The following is a 15,598-nucleotide window of genomic DNA, read 5'->3' on the forward strand; positions in this document are numbered from 1 at the left end:
AATCGAAAACAATCCAGTTAACCCAAACAGTTCAGTTCACACTGGCTGGCTGGATTCTATAGGCTCCAGGCGATCTTATTTGTATCTAAAGAGTGTTGTCATGGGCGGCCGCGGTAATACAGGGGCTGGGAATAGAGCTTGCCTCCTTTCTATGACAAGGTAATCAACGGATTACCAGGATGATTGCAGTCTGAGTAGAACAACAAGGACCGAAATAGCCATGCTGTCCACATTAACAGTAACCAAGATAGTTATCTGATCTGTCAAACCAGAGCGTAGCAAGTCAGAGATGGGAGGCCAACCTTGCAGATCCCTTGATTTGTAACTGGACTCCTCTTTAATTCTTCTGCATGGCTCAAGGGCTAAAGCTCCGTCATCGCCTCTGATTAACTAAACTCACAACATACAAATCTAAGCAACACATCCAGGCTTTGACTCCTCAAAACCTCCAAAGCCCTCCTACTTCTAGGGAGGATAGGGAAGCAGCCAAGGCCTTTACTGGTGAAATCGATAGCTCACCAGCACCCCAGCTATTGTGACACTTTGAAGTCTCTCCTCACAAACTCCCATTAATTTGCAAAGACAAAGCACATGCTGCCCGGCTCCCTGGCACGGAGCTCACACACACAGCCACTGCCGAGCACCACCGACTCCCTCCCAGCCCGTCGGATGGCACAAGTGGGCGTGGGGCTGGCGTACAAGTTTCACCCTCCCCACGCAGCTCTCTGAAGCCATGTCCAGCCATATGAAATACCCCCGGGCAGCGGCCAAGGAAGCCCCCCAGGGCAGAGCAGACCCCCTCATCTCCAGGCGCACGGCGCGGTTCACTTACCACATCCCCGGCACAGCGCCCTGCTGACCTCCCGCTTCAGGTTGCGGCCGGTCTCCAGCGGCGGGGAGGACGCCTGGAACAGCGCGGCGCCGGCGTCCAGCGGCTCCATGAAGAAGATGTAGCGGCTCTCCGCCTTCAGCCGGCCGCAGGCGGAGCCGGGCTCGCCCCGCACCCAGAGCAGCGAGTCCTTCCGCAGCCCGCCGCCCTTCACCGCCCACACCTGGTGCACCCGCACCCGCGCCACCCAGGGCGGGGGGCGCGCGGTGGGACTGGCGGCGCGGTCGGCGGCGGAGAGGGCGCAGGTCCGGCGCGGGGCAGTGGCTGCCCCCGCCCCTCCCTTCGGCGCAGCTCCGCTTGCTCCCAGCGCCTGCTCGTGCGGGCCGCCTCCGCGGCAGAATCTTGCCCTCGATCACCACCGTGGCGCGCCGGACCAGCTCCTGCACCGAGCCACGCTGGGCGGCGCGGGGAGCACGGCGGGGCCGCCGCCAGGCCGAGGGCCCAGCAGCAGCAGCAGCAGCAGCAGGAGCGCCAGCGGCAGCTGCAGGCGGCGGGCGGCGAGCGCATGGCGCCGGCCCGGCTGCGGGGGCGCCGGCCGCGGCTAGGGCAGGGAGAGCGGGGGGCGGCGAGCGCGGGGAGGAGACGCCGGGAGCTGCCGCCCGGCTGCGCTGCCGAGCCCGCGCTGCTGCATGGAGCTGGGCAGGCGGCGGGGTGGGGAACCGCCAGCGCTCAGGGCTCCGCCAGCCCTAGTGCCAGCCAAGCTGCGGCGCCAGGGGCTGAGGGGGGCCAGGAGGCGGAGTTGGGAGGCTCGAGTCGCCGGAGCCGCCAGCAGCAGCCGCGGCATGTGTTCCCGAGGCTTCTGTTTACCTCGCGGCGCCACCCAGCTCTGGCTGCCACCAACGGGGGTGTATCCCTGGCGTGTCACCCACCCCTTCCTCCTCAGTGTGAGTGCGGAGGGGTGTATCCCGGCCTGTCACCACCTCTTCGCTCTCAGGTTAGTGGCGGAGGGGTGTATCCCTGGCGTGTCAGCCGCCCCCTCCGCCTCAGTGTGTGTGGGGAGGGGTGTATCCCTGGCGTGTCACCCACCCCTTCCTCCTCAGTGTGAGTGCGGAGGGGTGTATCCCTGGCGTGTCAGCCGCCCCCTCCGCCTCAGTGTGTGTGGGGAGGGGTGTATCCCTGGCCTGTCACCCACCTCTTCCTCCTCAGTGTGTGTGGGGAGGGGTGTATCCCTGGCGTGTCAGCCGCCCCCTCCGGCTCAGTGTGTGTAGGGAGGGGTATATCCCTGGCGTGTCACCCACCCCTTCCTCCACAGTGTGCATGGGGAGGGGTGTATCCCCGGCCTGTCACCCACCCCTTCCTCCTCAGTGTGTGTGGGCAGGGGTGTATCCCTGGCATGTCACCCACCCGTTCCTCCACAGTGTGCGTGGGGAGGGGTGTATCCCTGGCGTGTCACCCACCCCTTCCTCCACAGTGTGTGTGTGGAGGGATGTAACCCTGGCGCAGGGCCGGCTCCAGGCACCAACTTAGCAAGCAGGTGCTTGGGGCGGCCACTGCAGAGAGGGGCGGCAGGTCCTGCTATTCGGCAGCAATTTGACGGAGGGTCCCTCATTCCCGATCCTCCCACTGAAATGCCACAGATCGTGATCGCAGCTTTTTGGGGCAGGGGAGCTGCTTAGGGTGGCAAAAATGTCTGGAGCCAGCCCTGCCCTGGCGTGTCACCCGGCCCATTCCTCCTTTGTGTGTGCGGAGGGGTGTATTCCTGGTGAATCACCTACCCCTTCCTCCACAGTGTGTGTACGGAGGGGTTTATCCCTGGTTTGTCACACGGCCCCTTCCTCCTCAGTGTATGTGTGGGGAGGGGTGTATCCTCAGCCTGTCACCCAGCCCGTTCCTCCTCACTTTGTGTTCGGAGGGGTATATCACTGGTGTGTCACCCATCCTTTCCTCCACAGTGTGTGTGGGGAGGGGTGTATTCCTGGTGTCTCAGCCACCCCTTCCTCCTCAGTGTGCGTGAAGAGAGGTATATCCCCAGCGTGTCACCCACCCCTTCCTCCACAGTATATGTGGGGAGCGTTGAATCCCTGCAGTGTTAGCCAGCCTCTTCCTCCTCAGTGTGTGCGGAGGGGTGTATGCCTGGCCTGTCACCCGCCCCTTCCTCCTCAGTGTATGTTAGGAGGGGTGTATCCCAGGCGTGTCAGCCGCCCCTTCCTCCTCAGTGTGTGTGGACAGGGGTGTATCCCCGGCATGTCACCCGGAGCCTTCCTCCTGTGTGTGTGTGGGGAGGGGAGTATCCCTGGCCTGTCACTCACCCCTTCCTCCTCAGTGTGTGGGCAGGGGTTTATCCCTGGCCTGTCAACTGCCCCTTCCTCCTCAGTGTGTGTGGGGTTGGGTGTATTCCTGGCCTGTCATGCAGCTGCGTCCTCCTCAGTTTATGTACAGAGGGGTGTATCCCTAGCGTGTCAGCCGCCCCTTCCGCCTCAGTGTGTGCGGACAGGTGTATCTCTGGCGTGTCAGCCGCCCCTTCCTCCTCAGTGTGTGCGGAGGGGTATATCCCTGGCCTGTCACCCACCCCTTCCTCCTCAATGTGTGGGGAGGGGTATATCCCCAGCCTGTCACCCACTCCTTCGGAGTGGTGTATCCCCAGCCTGTCATCCACCCCTTCCTCCTCAGTTTCTATATGGAGGGGTGTATCCCCAGCCTGTCTCCCACCCCTTCCTACTCAGTGTGTGTGAGGAGGTGTGAATCCCTGGCCTGTCAGCTGCCCCTTCCTCCTCTGTGTGGCTAAGTTGTGCTGGTCAGGACTTTGAGGAGGGCACAGGGGTCCACACATTCCCCACTCCTGCCCAATCACTCCCTGCCATCTTGCGACAGATGCAAAGTGGTAGACTGGCAGTGTCTGATACCCTTCCAGGCTCTGGAGGTGTGGATTGCCCACATTATTAGGGTCAGGGAGCTCCTTATGCTCTCTCCATCCCCTGCATGGACCCATGATTGCGCTAATACCTGAGCCCTTAACAATTAAGAAGAAATTAATAATCTTTGAAATCTGCTAAGTCCAATTACCTAAATGACTCTGTGATTTGAGCAGCACAATGAGGTCTGATTCACTCTGAAATCTATGATTAGTGATGGCAATGTTTCTGGACAGCACAGCTTGCATGTTATTTTCTGCTTTGCAGATTCTAAAATTCTAAACCGGGGTAGGCAACCTATGGCACGGGTGCTGAAGGTGGCAAGGGTGTTGATCTTCAGTGGCACTCACACTGCCCAGGTCCTGGCCACAGGTCCAGGGGGCTCTGCATTTTAATTTAATTTTAAATGAAGCTTCTTAAACATTTAAAAAACCTTATTTACTTTACATAGAACAATAGTTTAGTTATATATTATAGACTTATAGAAAGAGACCTTCTAAAAACATTAAAATGTATGACTGGCACGCGAAACCTTAAATTAGAGTGAATAAATGAAGACTTGGCACACCACTTCTGAAAGGTTGCCAACTCCTGTTCTAAACCTTCTCTTTATGCCACATTGGCTTTCATGCGGTAGGCATACTGTCCCAGCAGCTCACATGGCGCTGATCTAAATTCCCTGAAATTGTCCCCGATTTTACATTCATGCAGAAATCTGACTTTTATACCAACAATACTCCAGACCTCAGATTCGGATGCCTTCCGTTTTCAGCCTTTTCATTTATTTTAATAACTGTACACTTGATCCTGCTTCAGGATGTCAAGACGCAATGCATGAAGTTTTCCTTTGATATAAGTATGTGCTCCTAGATTTCCCACATTTTTTTCCCTAGTCTCATCTGCATTAGAAATGTATGTTAATTGGCTCCACATTGCCAGCCTGCGTTCACTAATTCAATACTGAATACCATTGACCTCCTGTTGCAGTTAGGTTTTTATTATGATATTTTCAGGCCCAATTTAGCAAAGCACTTAAGAATGTGCTTAATTTAAAGTATGTGGTTAAATCCATGCTTATTCAGCAAAGCACTTAAGAATAGTCTTAAATCCTAAGCCTATGCTTCAAATTAAGCATACACATAAATGCTTTGCTGATTCAGGGCCTTAGTCTGAAGCAAAAAGCAAACTATTTGTATTTCACCTTAGTAGAAAAGTTAAAAACTGCCCTGGGATAGAAGATAAGAACAAGCATATATGCACCATGAATATAAATGGTTACTGAGTTTAATGTAATGCTCCTTTCAGGACGTTCATGTAGTAAGTGACTTGGATCATGTAATGGGAATCCTTTGATCTCAGGTTTGGCTTTTATTAAATCCTCAAACTGCTTCAAATACTTTGTAGAATGCGCTTTAAGTTTGTCTGCATTGTGTGGCAGCTAGTGTGGATCAGACAGACTATCTCAAACAATCTCATGCAGGGATTTCCCTACACCCCACACATACACCCTCCTTACACCCCCCTAAATTTCCCAACACCCTCCCTCCCACACACACACACACACACACAGTTTTGTGAATTAGTTACATGCAGTGTTGCCAATTTAGTGATTGTTTGGAAATCTGAATTGAAATTGAAACATTAATACATACTTTAAAAGCATATAAAATGTATAATAAAATATGAGTATCTGAAAAAGTATAATAGATTTGAAAAGTATGAACATAGACTAGCTTCCTTATATAGCTGTTGTTTTTATGATGATGTCAGTGCATTCATTTCAGTGATGTTGGCCAAAGTCTGATTTGTAAGCAAAGTCTGAGCTCTCCCTGACAGCTAGTGATGAGCTGGGGCTGGAGGGAAAGGCTTCAGGACCCGATTGTATTTACAGTCACACCTAATCTACCTAGGTATCCAGCAAACAGAGCTGTGTTGCCCAAGTGATAGATTTCAGCTGGGGTTGGGTTACAAACCACTTGAATGTTGAGGGGGAATGAAATGCTGTTGTTCTTGTTGTATGAGTAAAGGGCAGTAGAACTGTCAGTGGTAGGCCAGTAGATGCATTTCTAGATGTTCAAGTTATAGAAGACACATTGGCTGCATCTGTGACAAGCCACATCTTAAAAGAGTTAAATGCTTGTCAGTTGGACCCCAAACAGATGGCTGCTTCTGCGTTTGATTGAGCTGAAAACTTCTCTGGAAGACATGGTGGAGTACAAGCTTTGCTCAGAGGAAAGTGTAACCCTGATCTCTCCTATACACACTGCAGAGGCCATCTACTCCAGCTAGCACTAGTACAAACTGCAAACTCTTCAAAAGACATTTAAAAAGCTGTACATTTAATGTCTTCATTATAGTATTTTTTCAGCAAGAGTCCAAAAAGACTGAATATCTTGGAACATATAGAAGATTCACTGGGACTGAAGTTCAAGTTCCCAACCTGGGAAAACCCTCTGGCTTTCTCTTGAGCGATCCTTGGCTGTTGTTTTAAAATTACTCCACCCGCTATTACTGGCTTTGGAAAGTATCTACCAAGATGGGATGGATGTAAGTAGTGAAGCTGGTGGATTACTTTAGCTACTAAATTCAGAGAAGACTATTGCCATTCTCTCTCTCGTAACTCTGCTGTTGAAACCACTTGGGTCATTAAACAATGCCATCCAGCATCTGCTACAACAGTAATAGATCTTTGTCCAGCAATAGAAGCTACATTTGGAGAGCTATCCGTTGAAAAAGTACTGGAAGAAGCAAAGACTTCAGTCCAGAAGTTGACTAATGAAGGCATTTATATTGAATCCTTAAGTGAAGAGAACAAGAAGTGTTTAAGACAACTGAAAAAGTACATGGACTTTATTCTTAAAAATCTACAACAGCAACTTCTAGATTCTACTCAACCTCTATGTAGTGTGATGGGGCAAGGCCAGATGGCTACTGTAAAGTACTGAGGAACAGGTATGTTAGCCCCAGGCTAAACAAATCCCTAGTACCATGGTAACCAAATGGCAGTTGCTCCAGGTTAATCAAGGCACCTGGGGCCAATTAAGATCTTTCAAAGAAGCAGTGGAGATAGCTACTTTTGATTGTCACACCTCAGCCATCAGGAGGCTAATCAGGGCACCTGGGTTTACAAAGGAGCCTCACCCAGTCAGGCAGGGAGGAGGCCCAGAGGAAGAAGGAAGTGTGTGAAGAAGCTGGGAGCAAGAGGCCAGAAGCTGAGACTGAAGGGTGTCTACTGAAGGAATTGAGGAAATATCGGACAATCAAAGCAATTATCAGACAGCAGGAGAAAGGTGCGAGTGTGGTGAGGATAAAAGGAAGAGGTTGGAGGAGGCCATGGGGAAATAGCCCAGGGAGTTGTAGCTGTCATGCAGCTGTTACAGGAGGCACTATATACAGCTGCAATCCACAGGGCCCTGGGCTGGAACTTGGAGTAGAGGGCGGGCCCGGATTCCCCCCAAACCTCGCAACTCCTGATCAGATACAGGAGAAGTTGACCCAGACTGTGGGTTCCACCAGAGGAGAAGATCACTGAGGTGAGCAAATCCGCCAATAAGCGCAAGACCCACCAAGGTAGACGAGGAACTTTGTCACAGTAGTTTTTACAGATCCCTGTCCTATAAAACACTGACAGTTGATTGGAGTGACGCACTACCAGCAATGGGCCTGCCATGTGATCAGGACAGAATAGAGAATTTGAACACAGAGTGGAATATCATACGAGGAACGAATGAAGATTTGACTTCAGCTTCTTTTTTATCATCACAAGTGGCTTGACCTAATCTTTGTGTTCTGTTTCCTTGGATGAAAGAAGTAGGAATTCATCTCTTGCTACTCGCAGTCACAACAGCTACAGTTGAGTGTTCTTTTTCATCATTAAATAGAATTTTGTGTTCTGAAAGAAGTCACCTTCTGCCTGATCATGTGAATGAACTAATGAGCATATCAAATGAAGGAATGGAAGTACTGGACACACGAGAAGCCACTAAAGATGAACGCATTGCATTCAAGAAGCTCATTAACAGAGTTGTGCAAAATTATAACAAGACACCAAGAAGGATGTAGATGTCGTGCTTCCTAGAAGGCTTGAGTAGCCAACTTTAATTTGTGTGATGATTTCAAAACATGAGTTAAATCTAATAAAATGGTCATGAAACAGTTTTCAGTTTTCACTATGGTGCCATACAGCCCACCTTCACCCTCACAGTCTCACCCTCATCGACCCTGATCCCCCTCCACCCTCCCTGTAAATTCGAACATCCCCCTTAATTTCAATTCCTGGGGAAAACACTGACCCTCATGTACTAAGATCTTTCTCACGTTTCCTTATGATTGTTGCAGAAATATGGTGCAATGACTTTCCTTTATGACTGTCTCCTCTAATTGAATGTGAGCCATCATTAAAGGTTGCCCGGTGTTTTGGCTGCTGTCTCTCTGCTAATAACCTCTATAGTTATATGTCAAAATCTGCAGATTATGGGTCCGATGCTCTTCCCTATATGCTGCTGTGGAGTTGTATAGGGGCCATACAGGATACACAAAGAGCCAGAGAAGAACTCCACTAGTGCAGTAGCAGCATAGTCAATTTAAGCAGCCCTGTGGTGCCTGCCCCTCCCTTCTTTAAGCCCTGGTGTAGTGGGTTTTCTGGAGCAGGCCTGTTGATAGCAGGGGTATCTATAATGCTGAGCATACTGGGTATTGAGCTGTTTCCCAGCCCATAGGCAGCTCAGGAGAGGCTGCTATAAATAAAAGCTGTCTTTTGAGGCTATTGAAACTTACCCTGGCGGTCACAAAGGTGACTCCTTCCCTCCAGTTGTGCCTTCTGTGCTGCATCTTTGTAGGACAAAATCAAGCTCCTAGCTTGTGTTCAGTGGCATTTTCATCTGCTGATTTGGATCTCTGTGGCACATTGATTTGATAGACAAGGTGGGTGAGGTAATATCTTTTATTGGACCAAGCTATTACCTCACCTATCTTGTCTCACTAATATCCTGGGACTGTCATAGCTACAGCTACATTGCATACATGTTAATTTGATGACATTTATGAGCAGGAATACTTCTCAGTTGAAGAAAAATAAGCAGAGGCCTAGTTTCAACAATGTATGATTAATGGCAGGCAGGGTTGGGAGTTAAAATGTCTCTGGCACAAAAATTGGCAGTTTCCTGCAAGCTGCCATGAAATAAAAATAAACTGATGCCATTGGTCACCATTTAGAATGAGGGTTAAAAAGTGGCACAAAAGCTGGCAGTTTCTCTGGAATAAAAAAAGTAGGTGATAATTCTGGCCCACTGAGTGTGTGTGCCATGCCATAACTATGTAATGAAAGAAGAAATAGCATATAATCATTTGGGGAAATTTGAAATGTCTGAAAAAATTAAATGAGTAAGGAAGTGAAGGGCCAGGTTACCCCAGGAAAAGCAACAATTTATCTAGGAGTCCCTGTGACAGCAAGCAGGGCACAAACAGGGGAGCCCCGCACTCTGATCACTCTAATGTTAATTAGTTCCCAGTAGGAAGCTGACGGGGGTAACGACCCAATCAGGCTGCCTGGCTGAGCTAATTACCCAATCAGCCATGGGCTGATAAGAGGTGGCACAGGAAGGAAGTGCAAGGGGCGAGGGAGAGAGTAAGGAAGGAACAAACAAACAAAAATGGACAAACCAACAAACAAACTAGGCTGGCTGAGCCTAGCCAGACAGAGGTTTAGAACAGGGAGGCCTTCGTTACCCCCAGGCCCAGGTGAGAGGGCCAAAATTGAGTTGACTATTGTAAATAGCAGTTGCACAGGCACTGTCTGAGACTGATGTCAGGAACACGAAATAAAAAGACATGGTGAAGGCACAACCATTGTGCCTATTTCCACTGTGTAATATTTGCCAGGAGAGGAGCCATGCCCTGTGACAGTCCTTCCTAACAATGTTTAAATATATGGAGCTCAGGGAAAGTGGGAGGTAGGATTCTGCCCCACTGCTGCCCTACTCTGTATGTTGTTAAACTTCTTCCTTAATTTGCAAATGCTCGTATCGTTGCAGAGAATCCCAGGTTCCTTGACGTTTGAGTGGACTAATCAGACAAACCTTCCACCAAACGTGGAGTTCATAAATTCGGCCTACTATCATAGATAAGATTATTATTAGTGCTAGCTAAAACCTTTTGAACAAAAAGGGTGTTTTAATATTTCAAAACAATATTTTCTGCCATAAAAAAAAATATTTTGGCTCAATTTTCCATCAGGCCAATTAAGCCAATATTGTGTTTTGGGTCAACATGAATCTGTGTCCATCTGAGCTGCTGTGATGCCTTCAGGGTTCAAGCTCCAGCCCTCTCATGACCCATTCTTCCCAATGGAAGTTCCAGGAGGCCTTGTAGCAGCTCTGCCACAGGGAGAGATTGTGATGTGTCATGGGAGAAGTAGGCCAGCTGGGGAGCAGGCCCCAGAGGAGAGAATGGGGCATGGGGGGACCTGGAACTAAAACTCCCACAGGGCACTGCGGTGGTTCAGGCAAATGCAAAGATGACTGCTGACCTCACCTGAAAAGAACTATTTTGATTCAGGAATGTCAAAATGTTTCATTTTGATGTGAAATGTTCAAAACAAAATATTTCAACATTTCAGAGTCAGTTTTTGGAACTCTTTGTATCACAAAAAGCTTTGCTATTTTGACATTTCATCCTGATTTGGGATGAAAACAAATGTCAAAATATAGGAATTTCTTCCAAGACAAAAATTTCATTTTTCCAGTCAGTTTGAGTTGGTTTATTTATATTGCAGTAGAACCTACCAGGTCCGGCTCCAGGGGTTTTGTCACCCTAAGCAGCCAAAAAAAAAAAAAAAAAAAAAAAAAAAAGCTGTGATATGATCTGCGGCAATTCATCGGAGGTCCTTCACTCCAACGGGAGTGAGGGCCTCCACCAGAACTGCTCCGATAAGCTGGACTGCGCCCTCTCCGGTAGTGGCTCGCCAAGCACCTGCTTGCTAAGCTGGTGCTTGAGCTGGCCCTGGACCTACACCAGCCCTCCTTTGATCAGAGCCCCTCCGTTCTGTACGAACACAGAACAAAGAATGTAACACTGCTCTAGGCAGGGACTACTCAAGTTGTCCAGAATATTCATTTATATAGCAGAGGGCAATACAGCTCTGTATGTGTGTGTGCTAGTTAGGGGATCTCTGAAATGCTTATGATAGTCCTTGAAGTGCTCAGTTTCCCTAGGCATTATCCAGGATAAATAACAACAATTTGAGCTAATCAACTTTGAAAAAACTTCGTGTACCAAAATGCACTGCCTCGTTGCTTCTTCAGCCCTATTCAGATCATAGTAAAACATAACAGTATATAAACAATGTGTTATTTTTCACTCTCGTGAGTTTGGGACAACTGCTTGAGAAGTTTCACACGTTGCATGTGAGAGCTTTTAAAGGGTTAAAAAGTTAATGGTTTGAAGGTGTGTTAACTATGCTATAGCCATAATTTCAATGACCATATTTACTGATGACATATGTTATATCATGATGACAGAATACATTTTCCATAGGAATATTTGACCAGAGCTAGACATACAGGGTACATGACACTAGAGGACCTCAAGACATACCACTGTAACCTGTATACTTTGTCTCCCTGTAGTGACTAGACCCAGATAAAGTTTATGGATCTACAATTGCCGCTTGAGCTAAAAAGCCTGAAATATAACCATGTATTAGGCCTGGTATAGGCTTGAGCTGGCCTAAAGTAGTTCAAACGTTGGTGTGTCATAGCTTCCTTACTCAGATCTGAACCTTAGAGTTCAGAAATGAGATGCTGCATGAACCTTCCAAACTTAATTACCAGTTATCGTGATTGATAGCGTGCCACTCCAGCCGAATTCAGTGCTGGCTCACTCTGTCTCACCAAACGCTTCCCTTGGGACCCAAGACTCAGATGCCCTGAGTTCACAACAAAGGAAATAACCCTCCCCTTTCTCTCGTTTTCCTCCCGGATGACCCTGGAAGATCACCCTGTTTCAATTCTCCCACCATTCCTAGTGAGCTGCAGACTCATCTGCACTTGAGCCCAACTAGGAAAAATCCAACAAGTTAAAAAGAAAGAAAAGACATAAATGGTCTCTGTTCAAGGTGACAATGTACACGGTTATTGGCTTAAAAGAAAAAGATGAATAAACAGCCTTATCAAAAAGAAATACAATTTAAAACATTCCAGCAAACTACACACATGTAAATTACAAAAAAAAAAACAATATAAGCCTATGTCTTTCACTTTGTACTTACACTTGGACGAAGATTAAAAGCTGAGATAGAGTGATCCCTCAGAGACTAGGAGCAACAGACGAGACAAAGAACACACACCCAACTCCCTCTTGAGATTTGAAAAATCCAGTTTCCTGATTGGTCCTCTGGTCAGGTGTCAGTTCTCTGCTTGTAAGCCCTTTGCAGGTGAAAGAACATTAACCCTTAACTATCTGTTTATGACAGGTGCTATAAAGCAAAGTTAAGCTGTGAGCAAAAGGCAGGCCCTGCTTACAGAATATGGCAAGAACGAGGCTAATATTGCAGAAATAACACATTTCTAAGTGGTGCTAGGGATAAGAATTTATATACAAACATATTCCAGAACACCTTAATACCAAACACATTCCCCAAAAATAACAGAAACACGCTGAGCCCTCTTAAGGATAAGGTCAGGATGACAGCATAATGAATAAAAATGTTTTAACTGAACCAACACGTGCAAAGTAATGGGTGGCACCCTAATACATCAAGGGTGATACGTGATACACCAGGCAAGCGACTGGAGCAGCCACGGTATGCTTGCCCTGGGCCCCTATCCCCAGCAGCTGCCAGGGGCACCCAGAGGATTCAGGGGGCCTGGGACAAAGCAATTTCAGGGGCCCCTTCCATAAAAAGAAGTTGCAATACTATAGAATACTATGTTCTCGTGGGGCCCCTGTGGGACTCGGGCCTGGAGCACATTTTAAACTCTATGGAATCATCAAATTGAATAGATAATACATTGGTGTTTTGGGAATGGCAAACCACAGACACAGGGAGCTGATGGGCTCCATGCCTGTGAACGCTCCAGGTAAACAGAACATCCAGGTCCGCTAGTGACTTACCCTAACGGGCCAGAAGCCAAAGTTTGCCCACACCTAAAATATAGGGCCAGCTTATGAAAGGGTCATACAATTTTTGCTATTTTTACCTAACCATCTTGGGGGGTCGGCTTATAAATGAATGGGCTAATGAACGAATATATACAGTAATTTGTTTGTTTTTAAAAACAGAACAATTCTGAAATAATATAAAAAACCCTAAATATAAAAGGGCAAATATCTTTTAAAAACTTGTGTAAAGGGGCCTTAGTGTAAATGAGAATCAGGTTTATAGCTTGTAACTCTAAAAAAGGGATGACTGAGCAATTATTAAATGAGTCAAATTACTGTGCAGATGGACAGCATGAGGACTATGCATCACTAAAGTCTGTTGCTTCAGTGGGTGTTAGATTAAGCTCTTATGACACAGGTGGGCAAACTACAGTTTGTGGACCAGATCCAGCCCCTCAGGGTTTTGTATCCGGTCCACAGGATTGCCCCTCATGGCGCCACAGACCCGGTGCTGCTCTCAGAAGTGGTCCCCAGGCTGGGGGGGGCGGGGGCAGAGGGCTCCATGTGCATTGCTCTTGCTTCCAGGCACCGCCCCCACAGCTCCCATTGTCCAGGAATAAGGAACCACGGCCAATGGGAGCTTTGGGGGAGGTACCTGGAGGCACAGCAAGGGCAGTACATTCAGAGTCCTCCCACCACCCCAGGAGCTGCAGAGCTTCGTGGAGCAGCACGGGGCCAGGGCTGGGGTGAGGACGTGCAGGGAGCCTACCCTGGTCCCGGTGCACACCACTGTTACCCCAAAGCCGCTTTAGGTAAGTGGTGCCAGGCTGGAGCTTGAATCCCTCCTGCACCCTCCCCTGCAACTCCTTGCCCTAAGCCCCCTGTCTGCACCTCGCACCCTCCTGCACCCCAACCCCCTGCCCTGAGCTCCCTGCTGCACCATGCACCCCTGTGCACCCCACCCCCCTGCCCTGAGCTCCCTGCTTCACCTCTCCTGCACCCCACCCTCCTGCCCTGAGCTTCCTCCTGCACTCCACACCCCTCCTGTACCCCAACCCCCTTCCCTGAGCCCCTCATACACGCTGAACCCTCCTCTGCCCCAATCCCTTGCCCTGAGCCCCTTCCTGCACACTGCACCCCCTCCTACACCTCACACTCCCTCCCGCATCCCCTCGTCCTGGCCCTGTATACAATTTCCCTACCCAGATTTGGCCCTCGATCCAAAAATTTGCCCACCCCTGCCTTAAGACTTACATAGGGCACAGGTGTTGTGTTGGTTCTCTGCACAGGAGTGAATTTCACACAATCATAGAGCAAATAAAAAGTACCCTAGCTGCTGTGAAATTAGAAGCAATTAATAAGTGATGCATGGAAAAAACCACAACTGACAAATCATTTTGCATTTAATTGTCCAGATTTACAGTGTGTCACTTTGTTGTTCTGCTTTTCTAAGCTTTCTAAGAATTTTTAGTCTCAGATTACAGTAGTGCTAGGCATACATAGAGTCAGGAGTGTTCTGGATGAATGATTTAGTGGTTTGAGCACAAGCCTTGTAAGAATAAGGCCTTGTCCTGTAGCCATCCATATTGTAAGGCCTAAAGCCTAAGGCCTTTGTCTGCAGCAAGATTAGAAGGCAGCAGCTATTAGCCGAGAAGCAGGAAGTCACATCCTCACATTCCACCTAAATTACATTAAAACAATGTAACATCTGGCTGTTCAAGAAGGAGACTCTGTCTTAATAGCACCCACTATCACCAGATAAAGAAACAAATCTTAAGATGGTTGAAGAAAACTTAGTTTGATGGCATCCTGTCTGGCCAGAAATCACTTATCAACAGCTGTGGTTCTGAATGTGATATTGCACTCCATATGCTTTATACAAATATATTTATAAGTGTGAATATGATGTAACTGGAATATGCTTTATGTAAAAGGTCTCTCGTAAGGTATCATTACAAAGCTTATAATTTACTGAATGTGTTCATCCTATTTGTATGTATGTATCATTCTTGTATCTAAAATTAGAAGTATGAAGTTTTACTCTGAAGTCCTATTGTAATTATGCAAAGTGTGGGCCATTAATGGTGGCTTGGAATCTTGATGGCTCCAATTAACTAGAACAATTGGTTGTAAATGGCTCTGTTACCTTGCAAAACTCTGAGTACATGTCAGCCAGCCCCAGAAGAATGGAGACTAAGGGCTTGGCTACACTTGCAAGTTGCAGCGCTGGCGAGGGGGTTACAGCACTGCAACTTAGCAGGTGTCTACACTTAAAAGCTCAGCCAGCGCTGCAACTCCCTGTTTGCAGCGCTGGCTGTACACCTGGGTCTGCTTCCGGTGTAGCGAGACCAGCGCTGGTGATGCAGCACTGGTCATCAGGTATTGGACACTCACCAGCGTTTTTATTGGCCTCCAGGGATTAGGACTTATCCCAGCATTCCTTTTCAGCCTCTCTGGTCATTGCTTGGCACTGCACTGCCCTGGGCTCAGAGCCTGGAAGGAGGGGGAGGTTGTAGAGGAACCCGAGAGGGAGGCTACTGAGGTGTTGTGAGACTCCCAGAGTCATGCAGGCAGGAGCTATTTTCCAGCCAGGAGAAGCTAGCCAGTCGCAGCTGCTGGACTTGGTAGTGAGGAACCAGCAGAGGAGCCTATTCCTGTAAGAAGCTTTTATATAAGGATGCCAAATGTTTGGAGCAGGGGGCTATGGCTGCCTGCAAGCATGCCTAGATGTGAATAGCCCATTGATTCCCTGTAGCTG

At 48.3% G+C, this 15,598-nt stretch overlaps 1 protein-coding gene across 3 annotated transcripts in view; it reads right to left on the reverse strand.

The window, feature by feature from the left end:
• NRG1 (neuregulin 1) overlaps positions 1 to 1,015 on the reverse strand; it is a 743,293-nt gene extending 742,278 nt beyond the window's left edge. For all 3 annotated transcript variants that reach the window (XM_075067428.1, XM_075067426.1, XM_075067425.1), the window contains exon 1: positions 833 to 1,015. In XM_075067428.1, coding sequence (XP_074923529.1) covers positions 833 to 941 — 109 coding nt within the window. In that variant the 5' untranslated portion in view covers positions 942 to 1,015. The remainder of the gene's footprint in view (positions 1 to 832) is intronic.
• Positions 1,016 to 15,598: the final 14,583 nt, after the last annotated feature.

Source organism: Chelonoidis abingdonii, chromosome 6, assembly GCF_003597395.2.
Source record: "Chelonoidis abingdonii isolate Lonesome George chromosome 6, CheloAbing_2.0, whole genome shotgun sequence".
Taxonomy (NCBI): Eukaryota; Metazoa; Chordata; order Testudines; family Testudinidae; genus Chelonoidis; species Chelonoidis abingdonii.